Genomic DNA, 18,629 nt, shown 5'->3' on the forward strand with positions numbered 1-18,629 from the left:
TCCTGCTGATTGCATCATGTGTCCTTTAAAGTTGTCATAGCAGATATTAACTGTCAACTGAGTGTATTTATTTCACAGGTCAGAGAGCTGTATGGGATTTTTGCTTCACATTATTTGGAAACCATATTCTTTTCGGTGTGCAGGTGTTCGGGAGTTTTTTTTAATGCTCTTTACAGAGCCTTAGCAAACAATGTCTTTAATTTTCAGGGTTTACAGCCCCTACCCCCGCACACGTTCCCTGCACTTGTAAATCTGTCCATATGGCCCATATGGACTGTCTCCTTTGTCTTCTCACATTGTTTGACGCTTGCCATCTGCTCCGTGCTATTATTATAGGCGGCTTTAGATTTAAAGTAGCACCATTTCCGATGGTCCCTTTCGCTCAGAATAACTTCTTAGACATTATTCGGCATGCATTTTTTCTAAAGTTGAATAGAGGTTCTTCCGGTGTTAGTTTTTATTTTTCCAATGTATTCCTATAGATCACGGAGTATGGTTGCCTAGTGACGTCATCGCCCCAGTAAGTAAGAGTCCCACTCTTTTGGAGCAGGCTGTGGAAAGAAATCGCACAGGATGCTTTTCACCCACGGTCCAGACTGTTACAGACATCACTCAAATTTTATGTCCGCGACACTCGGCCAAATGTGAAAGTGCGTACCGGACGATGTTTCGAAAAGCGACGGTGTTTAAGAGAGCCGACGATGAAAACGTGGACTCCGGAGACGAAACTGCCGAGTGAGTCAGTTGTTGTCTCAGCATTAGCTCTGTGCTAACGTTAGCTAGCCATACTTCGCTTTTCAGTCCCAGTCATTGAAATTAACTTAAACCCGAAACAGTAAATTGCGAAGCTGCTGACATTTTCAAACCAGCAGCTTAACCGTTGTTTTAACTTTATAGCAGTGTAGTGCATGTTTATGGAACTGCTATAGGCATACTCTTTATATAGTATTTACTCATAAATTGGCGTTTTACGCTTATGTTAGCCAACAAGTTAATGTGTTGTCATGGTGACCGAAGAAAAGGGGGCAGCTTTCCAAACCAACCGCCACAAGATGGAGACAGATTTTTTTTCTGTGGTCCAATTAGCCTAAACTCAAAACCGCCTGTGAAGTCAGGACTCATGTGCTTCTTATTTTGTGTCTTATTCAGATCTGACTGCAGCAGGATGTCATCATCTGGCAGTGAGTATTTCTTTACTCATGCAGAAGCTGAAAGGACATTTCAGAAATGTAGTTGTAGCTTTCATAAAGTTGGCGAACTAACGAGACAGAGAATGGTCAAAACTGATTAAACACAGGCCAAGATAGCGTGATTTTTTATTTTATTTATTTATTATTATTCTACATGTCCGTTAATGCAGTTTGATAGTTATGAAACCCTTGCTGCTTTGTAAATGTCAGGGTCTTTTAAACTCCATGCAACGAATGTGTGATAGTTTGTGTGTCAATACTCACACTTTGCCAGTAGTCAGGTGCCTACTTGTGTGATGCCTTGCTGGTAAATGCCACACAGGACTACAAACCAGTGAAGTTTATCAAGGCACACTATGCATACACGCTTGGGTAATTGAGGATGAGATCTTTGATATTATTCTTATCACTCCCATCAATAAAAAAAACAAATATTACATTAAAAAAAAAAAAAAAAAAAAGTAATCTAAAACAACATTTTTATAACCATCTGTGGACATTGTGTATAATTTGATAACAGGGTTTGTCTTAAGTCATAAAGATCCTGCTCAACAAAATTACACTCCCAACCACAAAAGTATGTGATGTCACTTGTAACTTTTACGAACTGTAAAGGTTAAACAAAGGTGAACTCTAAGTCCAGTGGAATCAGCTGGAGATCACACTAAAACAAAGTACATTATTAAATTTGCCTATTGTAATGTTACCTTACCATTTCAGAGTCCAAGAACGCATACAGCTGTTATCATATGAGTCGTACTCCCCATGACACAGAAAATAGTGGAGTACCTCTAACTAGACATTTACTGAGCCTTCCGAATTAAAAAAAAAAAAAAAAAAAAGTAATCTTTTTAAGCATATTTGCTGAGCCTTCTCCTAAAACATGTTTGCAATTGTGTAAAATATCCTTTTACATATTCATGCATTTTGTGTGTGTGTGTGTGTGTGTGTGTGAGTGACCCCAGCTGAGCTAATGAGCAGGCGGGCTGAGCAGCAGCGGCAGCAGCAGCTCCTGCTAATGAACCTACATCTGCTGGCCAACCCTGGAGGCTCCCTACTGCTGCCACACCCCCTAGACCCTGGAGACTCCCTACTGCTGCAACACACCCTAGATCGCCTCCTGCGCTGGCTCTGCCCGAGCCTGCGCATCTTCCATGTGTCAGAGCGGGCCTCCCCATTCAGCCTCTGTCCCATGCCAGGTAAGTGTCCTGGGTTTCTAATGTATAGGGCTGGGTATCATTCCAAAATTTCCGATACCGATAGCTTGACTTCAGTACCAGTTCCTAAACAATACTTTTTCTGGTGCCAATTTTATAAAATCAATTATAATAAAAAAAATGCATTAATTACATATTTTGGTACATATCCTTAGTTTTATTTTTCAGTTCCTTGGCATTTTTGTGCACTCAAAGCAGTTTCATAACCAAAAAGTAAAGCTATTTACCACAGCCTTAAGTTCAGTTAACCTTAACATCAATGTTAAATGTATAAAAGCATTTTTTGATGCTTGATGGTATATTGGTAAGTAATTCAATCAATCCCATAAAAGCATCAGTCCCAGCACGATTAGTGTTTAACCCTGGATTTTATTACCCACTGTGGAATTCATACACTCACATCTCTTTGACTTGGATGCAGAACCTTGGTGTGTCCATACATTCAACCTCCTAGCACTCTCTGGAGGTGTTTTTTTTCCCCCCTGTACAAGAAAATAATGGCTTCCATCTGTTAAAGCAATAACCCCCTCAAATGTTGTACTCTTGTGTAAACATGCCATTCTGCAGCAAGTCACCCCTGCCAGAACTGCATCTGTTTTTTAAGGTTGATTGAGAATAAACCTTTGCCAAAAATTTTCAGGCTACCCTTCTCTGGCCATCACTTTCTTCCTCCATGAGGCCTATGGAGAGGAACGAATCCTCAAAGTGCTGGACTTCTTTCAAAGGCCTCCTTGGCAATACCATCACACTGAGAACTGCAGCAACCGGACTGGTGGGATCCACATTACCTCTAGCAGCCCCAGTGCCAACACCCTGCTGTGGCCCTACCTCTTGCCCAGCAGAGACTTCTATAGTTTGGGTGCAGGGATGCCTGTGTGGGGGGTTCGGCCGGTGCACTGTGGAGGAGAAATCCTACGTGTGACCCTGTACAGTGGCTATGACAACTATGAGGATGCTGTGCGGCTCTATGAGACGGTGCTGCAGCGACAGGTGGAGGAACAGAAGACGGGTTTCTGCTGGTTCACCCTCCACACAGGTATGTCTTTGTCTTTAAGTGTTTTCTGTTGCTTATGTACTTCACAGTAAAAAAAAAATGGACTGTTCATCTTAGACTGTCCAGCCTTACAGTGTCTGTTAGCTTCTTTTTTATCAAAACAGGCACTAAAGTAACAGTCATTTGTTTGCAGCATTCATCAACTTTACAGAATAATTATCTCAACACCAAGAAGTGATCTGCAGTATTTTAAAATATCAGTTGAATTGTATCTTAAGTTTTCGAAACTAATGAAACAGAACTGAGTCAAATTGTCACACCACTAGCTGTGTTTAAAAAAAAAAAAACATGAGTAGATTCCTGAGACTAAAAAACTTTTCAAAATGTTTCATTCCCTCCCATTTTGTTCTGCAGAGCCAGGGTTGTGCCTGCAGCTGGCTTTGAAGCAGCTATCACCAGGTGTTCGGGTGGAGCCATGCAGCTGTGCCGTGCTGCAGTTTAGTGTGGAAGAAATCGGCCAGCTGGTTCCACTGCTGCCCAACCCTTGCACACCTATCAGCACCACACGTTGGCAGACGGAAGACCTGGATGGCAACAAGGTTCTCTTCCAGGTAGAGGCATCTTAATATGTATGTGTAATGACTTGCGTTGTGTTTTATAAGTCTTATTTTGTCCCACTCTTTGTTTAATATGAGATCATGGAAGAAAGGTTTCTCATAGATTTATATCAGGTTTAAATCAGGAGGCTTGTCATACATAGGTGGCAGCCCCACATCAACTATAAACACACAGAACTTTGCTCAGAGATGTGAGATCTGTAATTGTCTCACAGAGTCTAAAGAGCACCTTTGTTCAGTGTCCTGCTAAAATGTGATTTGCACAAGAGGGAATGTACACAGCATGAAGGGAAAACAGCAGTTGTCACAAAAAGAGACAATTTCAGAAAGAAAAAGGTTAATGTACTGTATACAAAATATTTTATATGAAATCGTAATTTGCATGTCATGCAAATCCCATTTTAATTTAAATATTTGCACTGGTACAGATGCAAATCTATGCCTGTATCTGAATGTAGTAAATGAACCATACAGTACCAAATGCTTCAGTGTAAACACAAATGTATTTGTCATGGTGAAAAGTTGCACATCATCTGAAGCATATAGAAATAATAGCTTACTGTTTATTTTTTTTGTAGAGAAATTAAATTGTGAACAAATTCAGGTACATTAGAGGACTTGAGATTTATTCAGATTGAGATTGAGATTGTCCAAATACAAGTTGGGGTTGGGAACCTCGTGACACGAGTTGCCACTGTTAAGTATCATTTTCCTTGTGTCCCAAATTTTAGTGATTGTGCCAGTGTGACATCTGAGATTTATCATCATTGTGATTATTTTAATAAAAACTGTTGAACCTGTTCACATTACAGAGCAATCAGCGCTGATTCTCTTTGGTGTCAAATCAAGCTTTCAGCTCATAAGATCATGTATTCAAGTCTGTCCAGATACAGAAGGGGAAACATCTGCCATGTCATTCTTCCTATGAAATGAACAGACTTTTTCAGAATAAGCTCAAAGCTGCCAGAATAGCCATACATTAGATTTGTGTATAATGATTCAGTTAAAGCTGCTTATTTCTCTCTTATCTGGGTATAAATTATAATGCCTCTTCTGTCCTGTGCTCAAGGTGAAAACCCCAGCTCAGCCTCCGCAAGCTCTGACCTGCGCTTTCCCCCTGAGCTGCCCCAGCCTAACCCTTCGTGTGATGCAGCCCCGGAGCTTGGGACAGAGCTGCAGCCTCCCTGCGCCCCTGTCCTGGCAAACACACAGGCAAGGTCAGTACGGAAGGGAAACGCTGTTTATAGGGTTGGGGCGCTCTACTCAGCTGTATCTGTAGGGTATTAAACCTATTGCTGCTTCAATTAGTGGGTGCTGACCAGTCACCATTTGATTGTCAGGAGCTGTGAATGACTAGAGCACTGAGCCATCTCCTAAACACCACAGAGCAAAATGCTGATTTGGCAAAACTCCCACAGCACACAGTCACTGTATTAAATGTATATGTAGGAGGCTAATGTATGCAAGACTTGTCATAATGGCCCAAAATGAATCAGACTGTTTTCTTCTGCAGCAAGTTAACCCTTTCCTACTGAAGATTCCATTTTATGTCCCAAAATCTCCTCACAGCAGTTGTGAAGTCACCCTCTAAATGTGAGAATGACATTTCTTATACATACTGTATGTTATGTCCAAGGAGATCAGTGGTATTAAATATATCAAACAAATGGCGATCTCAGACCTCATGGTTGGGGAAAAGGTTTCTCAACTACAGTCACCTTTGACTCAGAGCACACAGATTAGTTTTCATTTACATTTGAATATATTTCATTATGAGATTATTTTTAATTTTTTATTTTTGATGTGAGGTCACAGACTGCAGAGTGACCCTGTCCAGGAGAAGGTTCCAGGTGGAGGTGGCAGAGCAGAGATCTTTGGAGCAGGAAGCTGCTGTAGCACACCTCCTGGCAGCTCCTGTTACTCCTCCCAGGGCAGCAGCCCTGCACCACCCTCGACTTCCAATCACCCTGACTCTCCTCTGCGCCCCTCCATCACCCGTTCTCTCTCTCATCTCCTCCTGGAGGAGGACAAGGAGAAGCTAGAGACCAACGTAGACACAGGAGTCCTGGTCTCACCTCGCACTGACGCAGCAGTCGACACAATGACTCGCTCTTCCTCCTCAGACCTTTTGATGAATCTCAGCTCAGAGAGACACGCAGCTGTTGATGGTCCAGCCAAGGAGATGAGTAAACGCCTTTCACAGACACACAAACACTCTCTAGACTCCTCCACCACATGGGGCTCTACTGGTTGTACACATGCAGCCAAGGAGGACCGTGGCAGCTGGACCATGGCAGCAGGACAAAGCCTTTCCAAAGAACCCATGGTAGAGAACAGGACTAGTGCTGAGATGCTGTCAGCACACACAGATAAAGGGGAGCCTATCGATGAGTTCTTCATCTGAATTCTTGCCACCACGCTACATGCTGTGATAATCACAGTGCAATTAAGAACATATTGCACAAAGGACACAGTGACCACTTGAAGATGAGAAACCCTTTAATGAGGATCAGCTGTGTGGTCTGACAGAGAAGCACAGAGGAAACCACCTTCCACTCAGAGGTGATATGGTGTCTAAAATCTGACTTGTCCTGTAAATTTCCACAACAGACATTAACAGAATAACCATACAACTCCTACTGTAACACCTGCCAAGAGAGTGGTACAAGGTAAGTGATGTTTTAAGACAGTTGTGGGGTGGCTGGAAGCAGGTCGTCCCATAACTCTACGGTTGGCGGCTTGATTCCCAGCTTCTCCAGTCCACATATCTTAATGTCCTTGGCCAAAACCTTGAACCCCAAGTTCCTCCCCGAGGCCATCAGTTGATGTGTGAATGAATGGGCAGCACTATGAGAGGGTAGAAAAGCACTATACAAGTACAAGTCAATTTACAGTGCAAATAGTAATTATTGTTAACCATTCTATTTCTTTATCATAGTTGGATCCAAATGAGTTGTGCAGCTTTCGTGCTAACTTATAGCCTCGCAAATAGCAAACGCAAAGGAAATGCTCTCTATGCTACTGTCGGTATTAATGCCAGTCTAGGTTTCTGCTGCATTACCCCACGGGGCAAGCTGATGTCTTTTAGATTGATGATGTCAGTGTTGATCTTGATAAGAAAGCTGATTTAATCTACTCTCCACAATGCAACACTGTCAGCCTGAAACCAGGTTTTGCATAGTAAAGGTATGATCACAATTATTTAAATGCACTTCAAATGATCATTGCTGTAGTACATGTGAAGTAAAGATGGCCAAATTACTGCATTGTAGAGAATTGAAATGTTCAATTTGTTTCCTTAAGCTAGAATTAAATAACTAAAAAAAAAATTGGACCTTTAAAAAAATCATGGAAAATAGTTTATTATTATAATTATTTGTATGTATGGTGTCCAAAACTGCCCAAATGTAACCTAAGCCTGAAACTTTATACTTGAGTTTTCACTGTGTTTGTCCCTTAGCTTATTGCAATTAACTTAATCATGTATTGAACTGATGGCTTCAAACAGATGATGCACAGAGCTCACATAGTGATTATAGCTGTTTAGTATAGAAGCACATTGCATTCAACACAAAATCTCTTAATTATGAGATCTCTTCTTGTAATTGAGGTAATGCAGGGGTTGGAACGCTGCAGAACTTACGTGAAAATCATCGTTTTAACAAATTTATTAGCATCAGTAATTTGACAGTTGCCAATATCTCCAGTAGTAGTGCACAGCAAAAGTGAACTGTTAAGTGTTCCAAAACATAAACAAATATAGGCTAAAACAGGACTCCAAGTTGCTGTCTGCTGTGTATTTCAGTATATACATGTACTGAGCAGGCCTTGGAAAGCTTCAGACCCTGCTTGAGAAATATTGGGTGTAAAATTTCTCCAGTATTTATGGAATTCTCGCAGCATATCGTGCTTGGCAAAATTTACTGCAGATTGCTAATTCAGCATACTTGAATGTTTAAAAATGTAAACAAATAAGCTAAAAAGAGCACCCAAGCTGCCGCCCACAGTAAGTCATTACATTTAGATCTAAGGCAACATGATACTCTTTGTTGTAATAGTATCTGTCCACATGATTGAACTTTTACGATTCAATGTGACATTTTCCAAAATACTATGTTAAAAAAAACAAACTTTCATTCTATAGCTAACCTATTTGTCTTCTTAAACGACAACCATAATGTATCCTAGCCTATTACAAATCCTGACAGTTATAAGAAAACAAATGTTAATAGTTTTTGCTCAGGCAAACATAACTTTGACAAGAAAAAAGTATGGGCTGTGCAATGTTGCTATGGATACAGTGTCTGGGTTGCAATTGGGAGCTGGTTTTAGTCTAGACTATGTTTGTTTACATTTTGGAACAACAAGTATGCCCAATTAGATAATAGCAGTTAATTCTGGTATGTAGGATGTTCCGTTAGAATTACATAAATATTGCAGAAATCTTTAAACCCACTCAAGCAGCTTCTGAAGCTTTCCATCTCCTGCTCAGTGCATGTATATAGTGAGATACTGTCAACAGCAACTTGGAGTCCTGCTTTCAGCCTGTATTTGTTTGTTTTCGAACACTAAATATGCCAAATTAGCTACTTTATTTTTACTGTGCAATACTGGATGTACTGACAACTATCACTGAATTACTTGGATACCAAGATATTAAGACTTGATTTTCAGTCATATGTAGGATTCCAACCCCTGTATTCTCAGCTTAAAAAAAAAAACAATTCATAATTGTGAGATAATAAAGTCATCACAACAAGGCTTTAAACTTTTTCTTCTTTGGTGAATGCAATGCGCTTCTGTAGTTTAGGGTCAAGTCTGATTAAATACTGTCAAACAATATACATTTCATGACCAAACTTAATAACTCGGATCACACTAGTCCACATCTTTTCTTATTAAGAAACTTTCAGCTGTGGCCAAGGAGCTTCCAGTTTTAACCTACATCCAAAAAAAATTTGGCTTTAAGAGAGAAGTTGCTTGCTGGTCAACAGGACACCGTGGCTGTGCAGGGCAGCTCAAAGATGGGAATGTGTTTACTGTTAATGGGTGTTACTTGAGGAAAGCAAGTGTGCTTAGTGAGGCAGCATCGACTCTGTGGCTCTTTGTCTAAAGTGTTCAGCCATGCAGAGAAATGTCTTAAAGCTTAGTATTAAAACCAGCAGTACAACATGGCTCCTTGTTGTCACATAATTAAGGCTAATGGTATATTCAAATGTTTCTACCGAATAAAATTTTATGGTTCAATGTATCGCATTGTCTGAAGTTTCTACCACTGTGTCAGACACTTTGCCAGACTTTACTGCACTCCTGAACAAAGTGACAACGTGTTTGGGCCTTCTACAGAGGGAACACACACTCACCAAAGTAACACTGCCCAGGCACTTTATCACGCCTATACAGTTGTATGCAATCCAGTGCAACACTTCCACCTTAACGCCTGTGTTTTTGGTGAACTTGCCCTAAATGTATAAATTCAATTGTGTTCATTTTTGAGATCATAGTTAAAGGTGGTGTACTGGACTACATTATTCAGAGGTGTTCCTAATATTCTGACCCTCTCATGTATATAGCTGAGGAGTCACATGTAGTCCAGGTACAACACCACCTTTAACTATGATCTCAATAACATATAATTGAATTTATACATTTATTACAATTTCGCCAAAAACAAGGAGGAAGTGTTGCATTGGATTATGTACAATCACACAGGTGTATCGAATAAAGTGGCTGGTGAGTGTATATTAGTGACATTTCAGAAGAAGATGAAAGCACATACCTTTCTTGTTCCTCTGTCACAGTGCAAATACTACGAGAGGAAAGAAAGAAGATGGTTTGAAATCAGTTCCAACTGCAGTGCAACACTGTCTCCAGCTGAAGTTCTTGGTCTGCTCACCTAGGAGTGCACAGTCTTACAATTATCTAAACCATATTAAGACTATAATTGCACATATTATTCTGCAGTATAAATGCTTGATGCACTTCAGAATGTATACTTCAAAAAGGCTCGTATTTTTGGAGCCACGCTCTTTTTGCAACACAATGTGCTTAAGATAAAGTTAGAGCACCTCTATTCCAGTCAACAAATTGCACTAAATCTTACAGCTCCCTCTGCTGGTCAAAGGATGTTGTTGCTCTCTGGAGAATTGCTGCAGCCAGTCCAGCTCAGATCCTTGGCCCACTGGCCTTCTCTGGTGACTCGCACTTTGACTGGGTCAAATCTCCAGAACCGCTGTTCTCTGAACAGGTAGAGGCGTCCATCTGGACGAGACAGCGCCCCGTTGGTCCCCTGTGGCACCCCAGTCCAGTCTGCCAGCCTGCGGGGGTAGTAGGGCTCTTGGCGCAGAGTTTTGAGATTAAGCACAGAGTAGCGGGAACCCTTGAAGAGGACCATGTGACCCAGTGGGGGATAATAGAAAGCCGAGTCAGGGTGGTGAGGCAGCCCCAAATTACTGCTCTTCATGGGGAAACCTTGGTCCAGCACACTGCCGGTGTAGCGCCACATCCGTTTCCCTGCATACACAAGATGAGGAAGATGTACAAAAAGCAAAAATAGAAGGTTGTCACATATTATACAGTTCAACATTGTCACTGAAGCCTTCATTTGCAGTTCACCATCACATCATACTTAATCATAATAGCTTTTCAAATTCATGCAGCACTTCACATAACAGTCACAGCACAAGTTTAGTTTGCCCTTTTAAGATACTTGTACTACAATACAGAAATATAAGATCTCCTCTTTTTAAAGTATAACTCTTATAAAAAACCCTTGCGCAAAAGGCCCCAGATTTAAGTATTTCAGGGTTTGTCTGCAGGAAATGCATCCTGCTACTTAATGAGAGCCAATTTTTAACAGTCTCTCTTAGTTTACACACCACGTACAAAGGTGGAGATGAGAATCCGTATTTTACATAACACAATTTTTCATTTAGCAGATGAATGATTCAGGTTTTTAGCCTTCAGCACAAAGGTTAAACTTCTGGGGCTTCACATAGTGCTTCCCTATTTAAAAGGCACAACACAGTCTATTCTGGGGCTTTGACAGATACGTGAGGTTAGCCAACAGCAGGTCTAGGGCAGGTCTTTAAAAGGAAGCAGGAGTCAGATCAATGAGCTCAAGGAAGCAGTACCTTTAAAAAAATACCACTTGGAGTCCAGCGGGCAGAAGGCAGCAGCTTCAATGGCCGAGGGAAGGTCAGCCCAGCGCCCATGGAGAGCCAGCGGGCCGCTCACACTGCCTTTAGCTGATACTGTCCAGTACACGCTGCCCCGAAACACCAGCACCATCTCCTTCTGGTCTGGAAACACGCACACAGAGAAAAATTACAAAGGTTAACGTGTGTGTGTACCACGACAAAGTTCTGTCTTAACCTTGGAAATAGTAGTTTGTTAGAGCTAATCTTAATTCAAGGTCCACTTAATTCACGGTTTTCCCAGAGCTTTCAAGCACATCTCATGCTCTTCATCAGTAGATTGTCGTGGAGTATGTCTCTAAAAAGTGCGAGATGTGATGAAAGCTTCAGAAAAATAAGGTGAGAAAACACTAAGTTAAGGGATAAAGCTGGTCATTCTCTTTATTAACATTCTTTTCAATCTCCATTCAGAGACTAAAGCCAATAATGATTTTCCTTTACTCGTCGTTAATGTCCATCAGTCCTGGATCAGATTATTCATCTGTGCCTTAGTCCTCCATTGATGTTCAAAAACAATTAAAAACACAGGGATGTTGCCTCAGTATGAAACACCAGACCATCCAGAGATCTTGTGCATGGGCCCTTGGCACTTGTTGACTTCAAATGCTGTAAAAAGTTACGGCTGTTTGGAGCCTTTGGGGAAACTTTAAAAAAATAAACTTATCAGGGTCTGGTGTTTCTCTGTTTTTGAAGCCACAGCAGTAACCACAGTCATGAAGAATGTTCTTTTCAAATAATATTTCTTTTGGACCTCACCCACAGTGATGGCATCAAACATGCCGTGGCAGTAGAGAGGCTGGCCTGTGCTCGTAGGCTCGTTGTGAAGCTCTGTGAACTCCCATTTCTGCAGCGTCGCGTGCAAAACCTGACCTGGCAGCCTCACAGGACGATCACCTGGTGGTTTACCTGGGGGCAAAAGCAGCAATAAAACACTGAAAAGGCACCAGACAAGGCCATGAAAGATGAATCCAAATTACCATCACGTTGGCCAGGTTGTTTTTCCTACAAATAATCTGGTTATACATAAACTACAGCAACCAATCAAATCTTCCAGGACAGGCAGTGTGTTACAGTGCAGTCTTCATTTCTCATGCATGTTTCTAAATTGGACAGCATGGGAACAAATGGAAAGACAAACAGTGGAGATTCTTCCAAAAACACGACTTGGATAATGTTAACATTTAAATTTAACAAGCTGTGGTTGCGCTGATGTACACTGATGGACACCATCCTGCACAGGAAACAAACCTCTGGAGCTTCAGAGCCATCACACACTGGAACCTTACACTGATTGACACTTTAGCAACAAAACTGCATCCTGCTTAGTCAACAGTCTCAAAGTGCAGGCTCTTGGCACGCGAGACCAAAAGAATCAAAACAGAAGCACAACATACTGAAGCATAAGAGTAAATGATGCTTTAGACATGACTACAGCCATTTCGTTTGCAAGGAGCTGAACAAACATTTGTGTAGGTGGAGGATAAAATCAGCAGACCCAAGAACAGGAGGAAGACTGCAGGAAAAGCACATGGACAGCTGCACAGAGGGTATCCATAAGCTGTGGGGGGGCAGTGATGCAAGATAAGGATGCATGTCTGACTTCACTCAAACACAAAACTGCCTTTATGCTCAGTTTACATTCATCAGTAGGGGGAGAGCTTCTTGGACAAGGAAAAGCTCTGTGAGGAGCAAAATTTACTCTCAGCATTAAAAGTACACATACACATTTGAGGTACTTGTATCCAACAATATATATAATTGTTCAAATTAGCTCCATGTTGCCCAACAGTAAAAAGTTACTTACACATAAAAGTATCATTCATAATAATGACTTCATATCAAATGCCAACATCAAAGATGGTTTGCGCACACAACCTGATGTACATCCGCTGCCTAAAGCTCATGTCTTTAAGCAGATGTAGCAATTCCGCAGCGCCAGCAGTCTTGTCAGTTACAGTTCCTGTCCATGTTGTCTCTGGAGCTAATGACTGCCACAGGGGAGGTTGATGAGCATGTTGCGCTTTGATAAATTCCACCTGAGCACAACTAGAGAATCCTGGATGACTTTTATGAGGCCATAAAATTTTATTAGAGAGCAGGTTTGAATTCTTTCTTTAAAGACTGAGAAGCAAAAGTTCCCAGCGTCCTTTCAGTGTAAAAGCCAAACAGATACAGCTCAAAGTCCAACTAACACCCTGCAAACTTGCAAACACTCCTGGAAAAGACTGCATTTTCTCCGGTCCTGTGATGTCACTTCACACCTCACCTCACCTCACGTGCTTCAGTAGAACCTAGTACAAGCACCACACCATCACAGAGCATGGTCAGATGCTTAAGAAGCTAATTTTACAAGATCAGAACCCACGTTCTTGTCCAACTACTACAGTCAAGTCAGTTTATTAGCAGCAGAAAAAACACAAGCAATAAGCGAACCCTGCAGAGCGGTGCATGTGGAAGCCTGCCTCACACATGCCAGGAGGGACAACACTCTCACAGTCAGTAACTTGTGTGATTGGTTCTATAGAATCCAATAACAATTCATTATATTTCACATCTTTAACTACACTGTCCTAAGGCCAGACAGTGAGACATTTGACATCTGCCCACTAAAGTGCTTTTTTATCCTCCAGCTTTACAGATTTTTAACCTGAGGAAAAGTGGGAAACGCCTTCATGTCCAATGAAAGTGGCAACTTTAACACTCCGCCTGACCTCCACACCACACACTTTCTGTTTAACAAGAAGCTTCATTTGGCATTTTGTAAATGTTTGACTCTAGACAAGAAGTTAAAGGAAAACATCATCTCACCATACAGTTGCTGCACTGCGATGATGTCGTCCCAGCTCAGCAACAGGTTGCGGCCCAGTTTCCTGTAGTACGGCGACATCAGGGCGTGCCGGACGGGCGAGTGCTCCAGCCCGAGTGTGTGTCCGATCTCATGAGCGGTCACCATGAACAGGTTGTGTCCTTTGTGCCCATTCAGTGTCCACCTCTCCGCCATGTCGAAGTGGGCTTCCCCACTTCGAGGCAGGAAGGCGTGAGCCAGAGTTCCTCCTGAAGGTCACAGAGTCAGAGATGCACTTACAAGGCGACGGAGTAGCGGCTTGATTCAGAAGCCTGTGTTGCAGGACTGTTAAAAGTAACTGCTCAGTTGATTAGTTGGTTTAGTTCCATTGTTTAGTGTTTGTGTAGCATATGTTTTATTGCCTACAGACAAATTTACCAAGTAAATCAGTTTGTCTATATAATCTGGCGACCGGGGGGTTGTGCCATGGAGGCAGGTTTTTACAAGAAGCTTACTAATGTGGGAAATATCTCCTACACAAAAATGTTTTTCAAACCTTTGTTTTTTTTAACTTCTGAAATACTGTAAAGTATCTTTACATTTTTTTGTTTATTCTGTTTTGGTTTAATTTATTCTATCAAATTATTTTAAATGTGTCTCATACTGCATTATGCGACTTCTATATTTTTTTGTTATGTACAGTGTTGGGGAACTAATGCAACTCGTAGTTTAACTACATTTTATAGTAGCTTGCGAATACATTTATATTTTCATAGTGATTCAAGTAGTTCGATTACCTTTTTTGTGTAGCTAACTACAAACAATTTTGGGCCATAAAAGGAAAAGAAGGATTTTTTTTACTTTACCCTGCTGCATGTGAGCGACTCCTCAGTGCCAAACAGAACTTCATGGATAAGAACTTTGAGAGACTGCTCATGTGTCGTATAAACAAGAGACAAGCCTGTTATTTAGACCAGTGTTCAAGCTGGTCCTAGTGTCTACAAAGGTGCAAATGAAATTTACTTTTCTTTACCGTTTTATTTGTAGTCAGAAAATACAAAATTCAATTTGTTTACAGAATGTAACATTCCTTGTGAAAATTTCAGATGGGATTGTTTTATTTAGGACAGGTTTCAGTGTCAGGTGATAAAATCAACTGAGTGGTATTTTTTTGCTGGCATGTGACTTTTTTCTATTAAACGTACATTATCAATTTCATCTTTATTTTTACCCCAAACTTAGTTTAAACTATTTTCTAGCTTTGCTGTTGTTCAGCATCTTCCAGAGTGAAGCAAACAGTAGCCTGCAAAGCTACGCTTTCAGAGTAGCTTCCACAGCACTGTAGCTGAAACCTGCTATACAAATAAATTTGCCTCACATATTTAAAATTAAAAAGCAATGAGAAGCTTAAAATAACTTTACATAAACTTCACAGGATCCAGACATGCATTCTGTGATGAGGAGCTGCAGTTTGACATCGCTTTCAATTAACAGGCTCACAAAACTACATTTAGTGCTCGGTAAATCCACCACTGTTTAAAAATCTTAAATGCAGGGTTTCCTACATCTGTGGCGCTGATAGGATGTTTTGTGCAGGTGAGCACACATCGCAGACATCAACCTGAAGAGTTTACAAGACATTTACATTCTCTGTCAACTTGTTATTGTGGGATCCAGGTGGGTGCAGAGCGTGTAATCAAAGTATTAGTTTAATCTGGTTTATTTACACTAATCAGGTCATTGTGTGCCCTTTAGTTGGACTTGTCAAGCTTTACTTCCTCAGGATGTTGGGATCAAAATCTCTTTTATAAGACAGACCTGAGAACAAATTACACACACAAGCCAATAACATAGATGTGTCAGGAAACAATCTTCACAGGGAGACACTAATTAAAATCCCTGTTCAGTGTTGTGGTTATTAGCTTTGAATGTTATGTTTCTCTGTCATTTGGATCACATTGTCTTCTACATGGAAACCCAGATATGCCTGTGCCAGTCAGAACCTGAATCAGTGTCTACTCGTCTCTGACCTGGTCCATCAAAGGCATTGTTGGCCCCGTCGTTGTGGTCTCCCTCATAAAAGGCCAGCCGGATGTCTGCCGGTCCTTCAGGAACCTCCTGGAACACCAGGCCTGAGACATTGCTCCACAACTGGAAGGCAGCACGCGCCGCCAGCCGCACCACACCCAGAGACAGGTGCCGAGGCCAGTTCACTATCTGGTAGGTCAGGTGATGCTTGTACCACTTCTCAGCTGGAGGACGCCCACACAGAGAGAGAAAGAGATAGAGAGATGAGAAATGCACAATGGTATTCATCACACACTTGGAGCCACTAAGTGCAGAGAAGCTCGAATCAAGCAGAGGAAAAACCTTGTTCACTAATAAAAATCATTTATTGTAATATCCTGGCAAACAACACAAATGAAAACAATATTCCAATGGCCATTTTCATCTCTGCCAGAGTGAAACCTGTAAATAATAATAATGTAATAAATAAAACAAGTGTAAAATGTAAAGAAAACTGAAAGGGAAACTGTGGCATTGCTGACGAATAACCCCGTTCATCACTCACTTTATTTAAAAAAAAAAATGTTTTAAGTTATAATAATGAATCTGTAGATCCAAACCTGGATCATCATGTTATTTACACGTTTAGGTTTACATTTAAGAGAAACCTATTCGTCGAGTGGTTTGTTTATTTGTTCAGCTTACAAAAGCACAACTGTGGACAGGGGTCCGTGCAAAAAAAGGCAGCACTTAGTCACCATAATGAAAACCAAAAAGGTAAAACACAAATCCTTAGAAATTCAATTTAAAAAAAAAAATCTGATGATCTAGCTGAAGCCTGCCATCTGCCCGAGTGAGCAACACAAAGCTTTCAAATACAGAAAAACAAAAGACTAAAAATACATGCATTTAACATCCGCCTGTTACTGCTGACAATCTAAATATATCTGTGGGCACACAAACAAACCCACAAATGAATAAACTTAGTATAATATAATTGAATCGAGAATAGTTTTACCTTGTTTCCGCGGCTCGGTGATTAGAGGAGCTAACGACACACACCTGGCTTCACTAGCAATGACCACAAACTACAAATGACTATAAAGTCGAATCTAATCTCAATTGAGAGGATAAATCCGGGGATTTTCCTTTTCAATAAATCAGTGAGTGGCTCGGTTTGGTTACTGAGAACGCATTTAAACGCTTCAAACTATTTGTTTCCGTCTAGCTAATCTGTTTCCTCTGTCTTTATGGAACCCCATTTGAATTCCTGCTTTTTTGTTTTGGACATTTAGGTTGTCTGTACATTTGTTTAATATATGTATTTTATATGAGAAGAGCGATGACATCTCCACTGACTCTGTTTCTTACAGTAATGGCGGATCATGGGAACTTCAAACCGTTCCAAACATTAGCAGCAGCGCCATCTTCCAAAGCAAGAATCAATAGCAAAAGTTATACATGCGACATTTTAATCTAGTAACATGTTTTAAAACACATTTTACAAGCTGTAAAAGTCGTTAAAAGTATTAATTTGCCGAAAACCCCGCTGTTCCCTACAGAAAAAAATGGATCCGAATCAAATACTTGGAACAAGTGAAGCTACGCGGATCACGTGACCTGAGGCCTCTTTTTGACCCCTCAGTGTCCCACTGACCCCCAAAATGTAATTGTCCACCTCTGGTGCCACGCCTGCCAGTATTATGCTTGTCAGTATTAATGAATGAAAACTTAAAAACAATGACAAATGTTTACCTTAAATACTACTAACAGTTTTTCTGGTGCCTTATACTTGATATTGGTCAAATTAGTTTTCTTTTATACTATGCATGTGTGATGTCCAAATAATGTGCGATCACATTAGTTTGAATGTATATAATGGCATTAAGGGTAAATGTGCATTTTTCATGTAAACATCTTGTTTTCTCAAAACATGACATAACCCAGTGTTATGGATAGGACAATACAGGTTAGTAATATGGGTAAACTACAGTAAATGAACGGTTATCAGGCCAAGAAGGAAACCGAGCATTGGATGTTTATTTTACGGGTTGCAGGAGTAGTTTTTTTGAGTACTTATGGTGACTGCTACATACCGGCTCATTTCGCTTGCAAGCATGTTAATATTAGCTGGGTTATACTCTCAGTTCAGGTCACTCACCTCACCTGGTAGCGTTTCTTTGTAATTTGACCCTGGCTCCTTGTTCATGTTAAAAAGGAAATGTGTGAACTGTTAATTATGTTTCACGATTTGTTTATCTGGTACTGCTCTCAAGTTAAAAATGATACAAAAGTGCTTAGCAGAGACGAGATCCTGTGGTCCCCAAACCGGACTCCCTCCGGCCCCTGGCTGCGCCTAGAAATTCTGTCCATAAAAATAATGAACAGAACCGGTGACAAAGGGCAGCCCTGCCGGAGTCCAACATGCACTGGAAACAAGTCTGACTTACTGCCGGCGATGCGAACCAAGCTCCTGCTCCGGTCGTACAGGGACCGGATGGCCCTTAGCAAAGGGCCCTGGACCCCATACTCCCGGAGCACCCCCCACAGGGCGCTGCGAGGGACATGGTCGAATGCCTTCTCCAGATCCACGAAACACATGTGGACTGGTTGGGCAAACTCC

At 41.1% G+C, this 18,629-nt stretch overlaps 2 protein-coding genes across 3 annotated transcripts in view; one reads left to right on the forward strand and one right to left on the reverse strand.

Moving 5' to 3' along the window:
• The first annotated feature begins 341 nt into the window (after positions 1-341).
• On the forward strand, positions 342-9,640 carry fam124b (family with sequence similarity 124B). 2 transcript variants are annotated; one of them, XM_020618197.1, is made up of 8 exons: positions 342-735; positions 1,150-1,181; positions 2,147-2,239; positions 2,276-2,389; positions 3,048-3,443; positions 3,816-4,012; positions 5,088-5,235; positions 5,827-9,640. In XM_020618197.1, the coding sequence occupies exons 1-8, from the start codon at positions 665-667 to the stop codon at positions 6,420-6,422; spliced, it is 1,647 nt and encodes a 548-aa protein (XP_020473853.1). In that variant the 5' UTR covers positions 342-664; the 3' UTR covers positions 6,423-9,640. The 2 variants fall into 2 exon arrangements, with proteins under 2 accessions (XP_020473853.1, XP_020473854.1); XM_020618198.1 differs by having other exon boundaries at positions 2,156-2,239.
• The window catches only part of mmp28 (matrix metallopeptidase 28), a 25,335-nt gene continuing 13,486 nt past the window's right edge, over positions 6,781-18,629 (reverse strand). The window contains exons 4-11 of the mRNA XM_020618215.1: positions 16,712-16,760; positions 16,030-16,251; positions 14,023-14,268; positions 11,971-12,120; positions 11,152-11,319; positions 10,122-10,531; positions 9,798-9,827; positions 6,781-6,865 (exon numbers count right to left, since the gene is read on the reverse strand). Coding sequence (XP_020473871.1) covers positions 10,137-10,531; positions 11,152-11,319; positions 11,971-12,120; positions 14,023-14,268; positions 16,030-16,251; positions 16,712-16,760 — 1,230 coding nt within the window. The 3' untranslated portion in view covers positions 6,781-6,865; positions 9,798-9,827; positions 10,122-10,136. The remainder of the gene's footprint in view (positions 6,866-9,797; positions 9,828-10,121; positions 10,532-11,151; positions 11,320-11,970; positions 12,121-14,022; positions 14,269-16,029; positions 16,252-16,711; positions 16,761-18,629) is intronic.

This window comes from Monopterus albus, unplaced genomic scaffold (assembly GCF_001952655.1).
Source record: "Monopterus albus unplaced genomic scaffold, M_albus_1.0 scaffold202.1, whole genome shotgun sequence".
NCBI classification, from domain to species: Eukaryota; Metazoa; Chordata; class Actinopteri; order Synbranchiformes; family Synbranchidae; genus Monopterus; species Monopterus albus.